Source organism: Carcharodon carcharias, chromosome 8 (assembly GCF_017639515.1).
Source record: "Carcharodon carcharias isolate sCarCar2 chromosome 8, sCarCar2.pri, whole genome shotgun sequence".
In the NCBI taxonomy this organism is placed as follows: Eukaryota; Metazoa; Chordata; class Chondrichthyes; order Lamniformes; family Lamnidae; genus Carcharodon; species Carcharodon carcharias.
The window spans coordinates 16623287-16636391 of NC_054474.1; the positions used below are offsets into that span (position 1 = coordinate 16623287).

Sequence of the window (13105 nt, forward strand, 5' to 3'; positions counted from 1 at the left end):
CATCCTCTGGGTGAAAAAAATCCTCACAGCCCCTCTAAACCTCTTGTTCCTTACCTTAAATCTATGCCCCCTGGTTATTGATCCCATCACCAAGGGGAAAAGTTCCTTCCTGTCTACCCTATCTATGTCTCTCATAATTTTATACAACTCAATTATGTCCCACCTCAATCTCCTCTGCTCCAGGGAAAATAACCCCAGATTATCCAATCTCTCCTCATAACTAAAACTCTCCAGTCCAGGCAACATTCTTTCTCTTGTGCAATCACATCCTTCCTATAATGCGGATTCCAGAATTGCACATAATACTCTAGCTGTGGCCTAACCAACATTTTATACAGTTTCAGCATAACCTCCCTGCTCTTATATTCTATGTTTTGAATAATAAAGGTAAGTATCCCATATGCCTTCTTAACCACTTTATCTACCTTAAGGGACCAGTGGACATGCACACCAAGGTCCCTCTGATCCTCGCTACTTCCTACGGTCCTACCATTCATCGTGTATTCCAATACCTTGTTTGTCCTGCCGAAGTGCATCACCTCACACTTATCCGGTTTAAATTCCATTTGCCAGTGATCAGCCCATCAGACCAGCCCTTCCGTCTACATTCTCCTGTAACCTAAGGCTATCCTTCTCATTATTTACCACCCCACCAATTTTCATGTCATCCGCGAATTTACTGATCAAACCTCCTCCATTCAAGTCCAAATTGTTTATATATACCACAAACAGCAAGGGACCCAAAACCAATCCCTGTGGAACCCCACTGGACACAGACATCTAGTCACAAAAACACTCCTCGACCCTCACCCTCTGCTTCCTGCCACTCAGCCAATTCTGATCTAATTTGCCAAACTGCCTTGGATCCCATGGGCTCTTACCTTCGTTATCAGTCGCTCATGCAGGACCTTATCAAAAGCCTTGCTGAAGTCCAAGTAAACTATGTCAAATGCAATGCCCTCATCTACACACCTGGTGACCTCTTCCAAAAATTCAATCAAATTGAGCAGACATGAACTCCCCATGACTGTCCTTGATTAATCCCTGCCTCTCCAAGTGTAGATTAATTCTGTCTGTCAGAAGCGCTTCCAATAGTTACCCCACCACTGAGGTTAGACTGACTGGCCTGTAGTTCCCTGATTTATCCCTTCTTCCCTTCTTGAATAATGGTATCACATTGGCTGTCCTCCAGTCCTCTGGCACTTCTCCTGTGGCTAGAGAGGTATTGAAAATTATTGCCAGCGCCCCTACTATCTCCTCCCTTGCCTCAGTCAACAGCCTGGGATACAATTCATTTGGGCCTGGAGATTTATCTACTTTTAAGCCTGCCAGACCACTTAGAACCTCCTCCCTTTCTATGCTAATTTCTTTAATTATATCAATATCCTTCTGCCTGATTTCCATACCCACGTCGTCCTTCTCACTTGTGAACACCGACACAAAGTATTAATTGAGAACCCTACCTATGAATTCCAGCTCCACAAACAAATTACCACAATGGTCCTTAATGGGCCCTACTCTTTCCCTAGTCATCCTCTTACTCTTAATGTACTTGTAAAATAACTTTGGATTTTCCTTTATTTTACCTGCCAATGTTTTTTCATGCCTCATTTTTGTTCTCCTAATTTCCTTTTTAAGTTCCCCCCTACACATTCTATACTCCTCTAGGGCTTCCGCTGTTTTGAGCCCTTGGTATCTGTCATAAGCCTCCCTTTTTCTCTTTATCAAATCCTGTAAATCTCTCGACATCCAGGGTTCCATGAATTTGTTGGTCCCACCCTTTACCTTTACTGGAATATGTTGGCCCTGTACTCTCCCTATTTCCTTCTTGAATGAGTCCCACTGCTCTGATGCAGATTTACCTAAAGTTAGCTGCTCCCAGTCCACTCTGGCCAAATCATATCTGATCTTATTAAAATCGGCCTTCCCCCAATTTAGAACTCTGATTTCTGGCCCATCCTTGTCCTTTTCCATAACAACCTTGAATCTCACAGAGTTATGATCACTATCTGCAAAATGCTCCCCCACTGATACCTCTACCACTTGCCTGGCTTCATCCCCCAAAATTAAGTCCAGGACCTCCCCCTCTCTAGTAGGACCTTCTATGTACTGGTTTAAAAAGCTCTCCTGGATGCATTTTAAGAATTCCGCTCCCTCTAAACCTATCACACTATGACTAACCCAGTTAATGTTGGGGAAGTTGAAGTCCCCCACGATTACTACCCTATTATTTTTACACTTCTCTGAAATTTGCCTACATATTTGCTCTTCTTTTTCTCTCTGAATGTTTGGGTGCCTATAGTACACTCATCAATGTGATTGCTCCTTTTTTGTTTTTCAGTTCTACCCGTATGGCTTCATTTGAGGAGCCTTCTACAATGTCAACCCTCCTTACTGCTGGAATTGACTCCTTGATCAATATTGCGATACCCCCTCCTCTTTTACCTCCGTCCCTGTCTTGCCTGAAGGCCCTATATCCTGGAATATTGAGCTGCCAATCCTGCCCCTCTCTCAGCCATGTCTCTGTGACAGCAATGTTCTCGCGCAGAGGTCCTTGAGAGCTACTCAGCAAGGACTCACTGGATTATGAGGCAATGGCGTTGTGGTATTGTCACTGGACCGGTAATCCAGAGACCCAGGGTAATGCTCTGGGGACCTGGGTTTGAATCCCACCGTGGCTGAGGGTGGAATTTGAATTCAATATAAAATTCTGGACTTAAAAGTCTAACGATGACCATTAAACCATTGCCGATTGTCATAAAAACCCATCTGGTTCACTAACATTCTTACGGAAGCAAATCTGCTGTCCTTACCTGGTTTGACCTACATGTGACTCCAGACCCACAGCAATGTGGTTGACTCTTAAATGCCCTCTGAACAAGGGCAATTAGGGATGGATAATAAATGCTGGCTTAGCCAGCGGTACCCACATCCCATGAACGAATAAAAAAAATTGATCAGACCAGGAACCCATTTGCCATCCCATTTCGAGCCCAGTGATGCAGGGTCCTATGGTGTCAGAGGAGCAGTCCTGAGGGAGTGCCGCATGGTCAGAGGGTCAGTACCTAGGAAGGGCTGCACAATCACCGAGAGTACCGAGGGGGTGCTGCACCAAGAGTCAGTACTAAGGGAGTGCTGCATTGTCGGAGAGTCGGTACCGAGGGACTAATGCACTGTTGGAGGGTCAGTACCGAGGGAGCACCATGCTGTCAGAGGGTCAATACTGAGTGACTGCTGCACTGTCAGAGGGGCAGAACTGAGGGAGCACATGGTGGGTGGAGGGGCAGCACTGGGGAAGTGCTGCACTGTCAGAGGGGCTGTTGTTTTAATGGTTTGTTAAATTGAGGTTCCACCTGCTCTTGCAGATGAATGTAAAAAAATAAGTCCCAGGTCTATATTTCAAAGAAGAGTAGGGGGTGACAGGTGCTCTTTCTTGTGTCCAGCAGAATGGTTATTCCTCAACTGACATCAATAAAACAAGTTCTTTCATCACTATCCCATTGCTGTGATTATAGGTTCAAGTCTCTGGAGAGGGGCTTGAAACCACAATCTCCTAATTCAGAAGTGAGAACACTACCCACTGAGCTATGACTGCACTTGAGCCAAGAAGTTTGCTGACCTACTCACCTGGTAACTATAGAGTACTTTACAGAGCACAGGGTATACACGAGCAGAACTGACTTGGTTTGACTCGCTGTTCTCATCAAAGATCTCATTGTTGTCATCAAACTCCTCAAAATCAGTGAAATCCAACTCGTCAAACTGTCAAAATAACAAGTAAATTGAAAGTAGTGGCAGGCAACTGTAATAGGAAGGAGAGAGAAAGAGATAGAGAGAGACAGAGACAGAGAGAAGCACATAGAGGAGAGAGAAGTCCAGAGAAAGGGAGAGAAAAAGAGAAAGAGGCAGGGGAAGAGAAAAAGAGGCGGGGGAAGAGAAAAAGAGGCGGGGGAAGAGAAAAAGAGGCGGGGGAAGACAAAAAGAGGTGGGGGAAGACAAAAAGAGGTGGGGGAAGACAAAGAGAGGCAGGGGAAGAGAGAAAGAGGAGAGGAAGAGAGAAAGAAGGGGAAGAGAGAAAGAAGGGGAAGAGAAGTGGGGAGAGAAAGGGGGGAAGAGAAAGGGGGGAAGAGAAAGGGGGGAAGAGAAAGGGGGGAAGAGAAAGGGGGGAAGAGAAAGAGGGGGAAGAGAGAAAGAGGGGGGAAGAGAGAAAGGTGGGGAAGAGAGAAAGAGGGAGAGTGGGAGAGAGAGAGATAGGTAGATACAGAGGCAGATTGAGAAAGTGAGAGAAGAACTGAGAGAGAGAGGAACTTAAAAAGTTTGAGAGAGAGCGACTCAGAGAGGTAGTCACAGAGAGTTAGAGAAAGACGGATATAGAAAGAGAGAGAGAGAGACAGGCAGACAGAGAGGAAGAGAAGAAAAGAGGCAAACAAAGAAGTAGAGAGAAGGAGAGACAGAAAGAAAGAGAGAGAGACAGGGCACACAAAGATGGGGGAGGGGAAACAGAGATAGAGAGAAAGTTTGACTTTAATTCTCTGACTATGATGTTGCTATATGTTGGAGACATCCTGGACAATGTGACACAATCCGTTTTGTACATTTTATATAGATTTTACTCCTGATACAGTGCTGTGTTTGAAAATTTCTCACCTCTGGGGTCATGCCTCCATTTGACACTCTAGCCTCACTCAGCTTCCTCTCTCTTTCCAGCTCCTCACTCGCTTGATTCATGGTGCTGACCAGCCACCTGTCCACCTCGAGTCCAGCCTCACGCAGCAGGTTCAAGCGTGAAGCTGCCTTCAACTTGCTCGTCTGAGTGAGAAACATAAAGATACAATTGCTCAGGAACGGCCAAGATGTTCCCCCAATCCATTCCAGCTACAGGGCCAATCCAATCCCACCCCAACCCCATTTATTGGGGTTATTGCACCCTTTCAGCAACTAAATAAGTCTCGGAGACTAGGAAAAGCCCAGCAGGGACTTTAATTATCCAAATATAGACTGGGGTCGTCATAGTGGAAAAGGCAGAGAGGGGCAAGAGTTCCCAGAGTGAGAAAGGAGGCACTGCTAAGCCTGATTCTTGTGAATGAGGTGGGCTAAGTGAATCAAGTGTCGGTAAGGGAACGTTTAGGGTAGCCAAGTGGTTATGGTACTGGGCTTGTAACCCCAAGATCAAGAGTTCAAATCTCACAATGGCAAACTATGAAACAATATAACTTCATCTGAATAGGAACAGATGGAAACGTGTTTGTACTCGAAAGAGTTACAATCATTGTATCATAAGGTGTAGGTTGGCTATGGAAAGAAACAAAGAACAATCAACCCCTAGTAAGAATAACTAACTGAGAGAAAGACAACTTCAATGGGGTAAGAATGGATCTGGGCCGAATAAATTGGAGTCAAAGGTTGGCAGGAGAAATGGTAACTGAAAAATGAGCTATGTTTAAAGAAGAGATAGTTCGGGGACAATCAAGGTATATTCTCATGAAGGGGTAAGGTGGGACAAACATATCCAGAGCTTCCTAGATGATGAAAGAGATAGAGCTTAAGATGAAGCAGAAAATGTGTGCTTATGACAGATGTCAGGTGGATAAATACAACTGAGAACCAAGGTAAATATAGAAGGTTCAGAGGGGAGGCGAAAAAGCAAAAAGATGGTATGAAAAGAGACTGGCAGCTGACTAAAAAGGGAATCTCAAAGTCTTCCATAGGCACATTAATAGTAAGATGGTGGTAAAAGGAGGAGCTGGGCCAGTTAGGGACTGAAAAGGGATTTCCACATGGAGGCAGTAGGCATGGCTGAGGTACTAAATGAATACTTTGCAGCTGTCTTCACCAAGGAAGAAGATGCTGTGCAGCTCCCGGTGGAAGAGGAGGTAGTTCAGACACTTGGCGGGTTTAAACTTGATAAGGAGATGTTGAATAGGTTGTCAGTTGATAAGACATCAGAACTGGATGAGATACATCCAAGTGTAGTGAGGGAATTGAGAGCAGAAATTACAGAGGCACTGACCATAATTTTTCAGTCTTCCTTAGACTCAGGGGTAGTTGGCCAGAGGACTGCAAAATTGCAAATGTTACACCCTTGTTCAAAGAAAGTGTAAAGATAAGCCCAGCAACTATAGGCCAGTGAATTGAACCACTGTGGTGCAGATACTTCTAGAAATGATAGTTCAGGACAAATTTAATAATCACTTGGATGAATGTGGATTAATTAAGGAAAGCCAGCAGAGGTTTGTTAAGGGCAAATAGCGTTTAACTAATTTGGAGTTTTTTTAATGAGATAACAGAGAGAGTTAATGATGGTAATATTGTTGATGTATTTGTGCATGGACTTCCTAAAGGCATTTGATGAAGTGCCCCACAATATACTTGAGAGCAAAGTTAAAGCTTATGGAATAAAAGGGACAGTTGCAACATGGATATGAAATTGGCTGGGTAACAGGAAACAGAGCCAAAGTGAACAGTTGTTTATAAGACTGCAGGGAGGTTTAAAGTGAGGATCTCCAGGTACTGATGTTAACCTGCTCTTCCTAGTATATATTAATGACCTGTACCTTGGTGTACAGGGCACAATTTCAAAATTTGTGAATCATACAAAACTTGGAAGCAGCACTTTCCAAGGTGATTGAGAAGTACCCAAAGAGCAGTGGTCACTCCACTGAGTCACAGGGTCAACTCTCTGCTATACCATAATTTGGCTCATTTCACATTCACACAACCATTTAGGGAAGGAAGTTTAAGGTGCCCGGCCCTCCCAGTGACCCCTCACCTCTGCTTTCCTAATGCTCTCCTTAATCTCGTCCATCTTTGACTCGATGCTTGATGCCTCTTCCTCAGACAGCAGCTTCCTTCGCTGCTCTAAGTTGCGTAAAACCTGAAAGGAAGCATAGAGTGTATCAGATGCTGTGTGGAGATCGTAGATGGGATCATGTAGAGATTATAGAGCAGATCATACAGTGTGTGAAGATCATAGAGCGAATCATATAGCGTGTGGAGATTTTAGGGCAGATTGTGCAGCACATGGAGATCATAGATTAGATCAGATGCACGCGGTATACGAAATAAGGTAAATGAGCTTGTGGCGCAGATTAAAATTGGCAGGTATGATGTGGTGGGCACTACGGAGACATGGCTGCAAGAGGATCAGGACTGGGAGCTAAATATCCAAGGATATACATCCTATCGAAAAGATAGGCAGGTTGGCAGAGGGGGTGGGGTTGCTTTGTTAGTAAGAAATGAAATTAAATCTATAGCAAGAAATGATGTAAGGTCAGATGATGTAGAATCTGTGTGGGTAGAGTTGAGGAACCGCAAAGGTAAAAAAAAAACATAATGGGATTTATGTACAGGCCTCCGAACAGTAGTCAGGATGTGGGGCAGAATATACACCAGGAGATAGAAAAGGCATGTAAGAAAGGCAAGGTTACAATGATCATGGGGGATTTCAATATGCAGGTAGACTGGGAAAATCAGGTTGGTGTAGTGGATCCCAAGAAAAGGAATTTGTGGAATGTCTACGAGATGGCTTTTTGGAGCAGCTTGTAGTGGACCTCACTAGGGAACAGGCAATTCTAGATTTAGTGATGTGTAATGAGGCAGATTTGATAAGGGAGCCTAAGGTGAAGGAACCCTTAGGAGGAAGTGACCATAATATGATAGAATCTACCCTGCAATTTGAGAAGAAAAAGCTGCAATCAGATGTAACGGTATTACAGTTGAATAAAGGCAACTACAGAGGCATGAGGGAGGAGCTGGCCAGAATTGACTGGGAGATGAGCCTAGCAGGAAAGATAGTGGAACAGCAATGGCAGGAGTTTCTGGGAGTAATTTGGGAGACACAGCAAAAACTCATCCCTAGGAAGAAGAAGCATCCTAAAGGGAGGACGAGGCAACCATGGCTGACAAGGGAAGTCAGGGACAGCATAAAAGCTAAAGAGAAAGTATACAATGCAGCGAAGAGCAGTGGGAAACCAGGGGACTGGGAAGCCTACAAAGACCAACAGAGGACAACTAAAAAAGAAATAAGGAGGGAGAAGATTTAATGTGAGGGTTAACTAGCCAGTAATATAAAAGAAGATTGCAAGAGTTTTTTTTAGATATATAAAGGGTAAGAGAGAGGCAAAAGTGGACATTGGGCTGCTGGAACATAACGATGGAAAAGTAGTAGTGGGGAACAAAGAAATGGCGGAGGAACTGAATAGGTACTTTGCGTCAGTCTTCACGGTGGAAGACACGAGTGACATCCCCAAAGTTCAAGAGAGTCGGGGGGCAGAGGTGAGTATGGTGGCCATTACCAAGGAGAAGGTGCTAGGAAAACTGAAAGGTCTGAAGGTGGCTAAATCACCTGGGCCAGATGGATTACACACCAGAGTTCTGAAGGAGATAGCGGAAGAGATAGTGGAGGCGTTAGTGGTGATGTTTCAGGAATCACTGGAGTCAGAGAGGATCCCAGAGGACTGGAAAATAGCTAATGTAACCCCCCTGTTTCAGAAGGAAGTGAGACAAAAGACGGGAAATTACAGGCTGATTAGCCTGACCTCGGTCGTTGGTAAGATTTTAGAGTCCTTTATTAAGGATGAGATTTCAGAATACTTGGAAGTGCATGGTAAAATTGGGCAAAGTCAGCATGGTTTCATCAAGGAGAGGTCATGCCTGACAAATCTGTTAGAATTCTTTGAGGAAGTAACGAGTAGCTTAGACAAAGGAGAGCCAATGGATGTTATCTACTTGGACTTCCAGAAGGCCTTTGACAAGGAGCCGCACAGCAGGCTGCTCAGTAAGATAAGAGCCCATGGTGTTAGAGGCAAGGTACTAGCTTGGATAGAAGATTGGCTGTCTGGCAGGAGGCAGAGAGTGGTGATAAGGGGGTCCTTCTCAGGATGGCGGCCGGTGACTAGTGGAGTTCTGCAGGGGTCAGTGTTGGGACCATAACTTTTCACTTTATACATTAATGATCTAGATGAAGGAAGTGAGGGCATCCTGGCTAAGTTTGCAGATAATACAAAGATAGGTGGAGGGACAGGTAGTATTGAGGAGGCGGGGAGGCTGCAGAATGATTTGGACAGGTTAGGAGAATGGGCAAAGAAGTGTCAGATGGAATACAACATTGGCAAGTGTGAGGTCATGCACTTTGGTAGGAAGAATAGAGGCATAAACTATTTTCTAAATGGGGAGAGAATTCAGAAATCTGGATTGCAAAGGGACTTGGGAGTCCTAGTCCAGAATTATCTTAAGGTTAACTTGCAGGTTGAGTCGGTAGTTAGAAGGCAATTGCAATGTTGGTATTTATTTCGAGAGGACTAGAATATAAAAGCAGGGATGTGTTGCTGAGGCTTTATAAGGATCTGGTCAGACCACATTTAGAATATTATGAGCAATTTTGGGCCCCGTATCTCAGGAGGATGTGCTGGCCCTGGAGAGGGTCCAGAGGAGATTCACAAGAATGATCCCAGGAATGAAAGGCTTAACATATGAGGAACGTTTGAGGACTCTGGGTCTATACCTGATGGAGTTTAGAAGGATGAGGGGGGATCTGATTGAAACTTACAGAATACTAAAAGGCTTGGATAGAGTGGACGTGGGGAAGATGTTTCCATTAGTAGGAGAGACTAGGACCCGAGGGCACAGCCTCAGAGTAAAGGGAAGACCTTTTAGAACAGAGATGAGGAGAAACTTCTTCAGCCAGAGAGTGGTGAATCTATGGAATTCATTGCCACATAAGGCTGTGGAGGCCAGGTCATTGAGTGTATTTAAGACCGAGATAGATAGGTTCTTGATTGGTAAGGGGATCAACGGTTACGGGGAGAAGGCGGGAGAATGGGGTTGAGAAGCTTATCAGCCATGTTTGAACGGCAGAGCAGACTCAGTGGGTCGAATGGCCTAATTTCTGCTCCTGTGTCTTATGGTCTTGTGGTGTGGAGGTCAGAGAGGAGTTAGTATTGTGATAATTAAGGCCCTTGATAATTCCTTCCAGATAGTCAATGTAACAACATCTGAAAACAGAAACCATGAGTAGAGTCACTCTCACTGACCCGCTCTCCATGCGCGATGACCTTATGGTTATTGGCCAGTTTAGTTGCCCACTTGCGTGCCTCCTTGTCCAAACTGGACTCTCTACCCCTGTTGCCCGGCTGTATTTCCAACTGGCAAACCTACCACGCAGTGAAGAACAGAGGGAATCAATTAGTAAACGCCAGAAATACAAAGCTGATCATTTGGGATTAGTTAGTTAGGTGCTGTCATTACTACTTCAGTGGATTTTACAATCAACAGATTGATCAACAGATCATGTCTAACAGAGTAAAGTATTAACGAGAACCCAGGGACAGGAGTTCAAACCCCATCATTAGAACTCGTGAAATTGGTCATTTGATCTGCTGCTTCATCGATGATCTTCCCTCCATTTTAGGGTTTGAGCAACTCAGTATCAAGGAAGTCCTCAATTATTTACAAAATTCCCACTATCACCACCTGAAGCATAAATAGACCAGTTATAAGGACAGGGCAGAGACAGTACCTTCTTTCCTTCGACAGTACCTTCCAAACCCATGACCTCTACCACCTAGAAGGACAAGGGCAACAAATGCATGGGAACACCACCACCTACAAGTTCCCCTCCAAGCCACACACCATCCTGACTTGGAACTATATCACTGTCACTGGGTCAAAATCCTGGAACTCCCTCCCTAACAGCACTGGACTGTTCAAGAAGGCTACTCATCACCACCTTCTCAAGAGCAGTTAGGGATGGGCAATAAATGCTGGCCCAGCCAGAAATATCCACATCTCATGAAACAATGGCTCAGACCCCACCTGGAGTGTGCTGCTTCAGTGTCTCAACACAGGAAGGGTATACTGGCCTAGGAGAGGGGGCAGCCTCACTGGAATGAGACCGGGGGTTTCTAGAAGCAAATTATGAGGCATGATTGCATGAAGTAGGCTTGTATTCCATTGAGTTTGAAAAATTAAGGGGTGACCTAACTGAGGAGTTAATAGGGCAGATAGAGAGAAACTATTTCCTCTGGTTGTGTGGGGGGTGGCGGTAATCCAGGACAAGGGGACATAACCTTAAAATTACAGCTATGCTGTTCAGGGGCGATGTCAGGAAGCACTTCTTCACACAGAAGGTAGTGGAAACCGGAAACTCACTCCCCACAAAAAGCCATTGAGGTCTGGGGTTAATTAAAAATTGATTGGTAGGTTTTTGTTGTAAAAGGGTATTAAGGGTTATGGAATTAAGGTGAATAAATGGAGTTAACTGAATGGCAGAACAGGCTCCAAGGGCTGAATGGTCTCCTCCAGATCCTATGTTCCTAGGGGCTGGGTAGTTTCCCCAAACACAAATGTGCCTCTCCTCACCTGACCACTCAAAGCCTCTGAATTACCCACAGGGATCAAGGCAGATGGAATTTCGACCACCTGCCTGGATGGCTCCAAAACACCGTCCGAGAGAGAACACCAGCAGATATAAGGCAGTGCCTCACTACACCATCTCAGGGCAACTAGGGATGGGCAAAAAGTGACAGCCTTGCCAGCGATGCCCATGTTCCGAGAATTAACTTAAAAAGCTCAGTGAGACACAAGGAGCTCAATCGCTCAAGTTTAAAGATTTACAAACTTGGCTTTGAATGTTGTGGGAGACAGAACAGGGTAAGCAAGTGGGATCTCGTTCAATCCCTCCTGGCTTACTTACCTTGTCAGAACCGGCTGGCTGGAAGGGGAAAGCGGAGGGCTCAGTAAACACTGGGTTCTCCTGGAGGAATGACTGAAGGTCGCAGTCACGGGAAATCTGCAATGGAAACACAAGAGGATGTTCACTTTGGGTGTTTGTACTCTGAGCTGAAGGGATTGGGAGGATTCAAATGGGTCCGGCATTTACACTATGCCTCAATACAGCTCACAGATGCCTCAGGATGCTTCATCTGCTGACCTCCTGTCTTTCATCCTCCGTGAACTTGAGCTCATCCACAACTCTGCTGCCCCTATCCCAACTCTCACCATGCCTCATTCATTCATTGCTCCTGTTCTCGCTGACCTCCTTTGGCCTCTTATATGCATCCCATATTTTAATTATTCCATGCCTTCAACTATCTGCGCCCTAAGCTCTGGAATTTCCCTGTTAGACCTCTCCTCCTCTCCTCTCTTTCTTCCTTCCTTTCAGACTACTCCATGAAAACCTTAAAAACTCCTTGACCAAGCTTTTGATCACCTGACCTACAGTATATGTGGAGAAGTAGAAATGTGATGGATTTTATACTGTTCGAGAGGGGGTGGAGCAGGTGGAGCAAAATGGAAGGTCAGGGGTAGTGGGGAGGGGAGGAAGGGTCGACAAAGATGTCATGGACACAAGGCAAAGGGAGTGTCGATGGTTGTGTAAAGGCTAAGGAAGGTGCTGATAGTGGCACAAAGGTAAGATAGCACAATGTGTTAATAGCAGTGCAAGGGTCAGCACTCTGTGAAAGCACAACAGAGGCCAGGATTTTCACCTTATTTGGGGCGGAGCATGGCTGACAGGCCCAGGAGCGATCGCAAAGTTGACCACCTCCCGCGATTGGGCCCTGACATCAATTTCACGCTGGCTGACCAAACAACGGACAGCCAGCATGAAATGCACGCTGCAGCGCTCAGCACTGCCGGGGGCGGGGGGGGCGGGGTGGGGGAGCGAGGGGTGGGGGGACGAGGGGAGGGCGGGGGCGGGAGTTTATGCAGGCCCGTGGGTGAGCGCAGTGACGACTGATGATTTATAAACTCGAAAAATTAAGACCTTGAGCAATGTTGAGAACATGTCCCCCTCGTGTACTCTGTCAGGAGAGCAGGGGCATGTGATGAACGAAACTTTAAAATTTCTTGTTTGCGGTTGGAAACCTCATCCCGCCTGTGGATGAGGTTTCCTCAAAGAAACCTGAAGGCTGTCTGGCCTTTCGGCCTGTGGAAAATGTCATTGAGTTATTATTTTAATGGACTTAATTGGCCTGTTAATTGTGGGCGGGCAGGCTGCTGACTCCAGCGCGTGCCCACCAACAGAAATATCGTGCAAGTGCGCGGTGATGTTGAGACACCATCGCACATCTTTTTACACCCACCTGACGAGTGCAATATTCTGCCC

The 13105-nt window shown here is 45.5% G+C and overlaps 1 protein-coding gene across 2 annotated transcripts in view; it reads right to left on the reverse strand.

The window, feature by feature from the left end:
* Positions 1-13105, reverse strand: part of LOC121281166 (F-BAR and double SH3 domains protein 2-like) — a 94646-nt gene that overhangs the window by 32222 nt on the left and 49319 nt on the right. For both annotated transcript variants that reach the window (XM_041193902.1, XM_041193901.1), the window contains exons 10-14: positions 11693-11788; positions 10032-10151; positions 6770-6874; positions 4648-4809; positions 3628-3762 (exon numbers count right to left, since the gene is read on the reverse strand). In XM_041193902.1, the coding sequence (XP_041049836.1) occupies positions 3628-3762; positions 4648-4809; positions 6770-6874; positions 10032-10151; positions 11693-11788 (618 nt within the window). The remainder of the gene's footprint in view (positions 1-3627; positions 3763-4647; positions 4810-6769; positions 6875-10031; positions 10152-11692; positions 11789-13105) is intronic.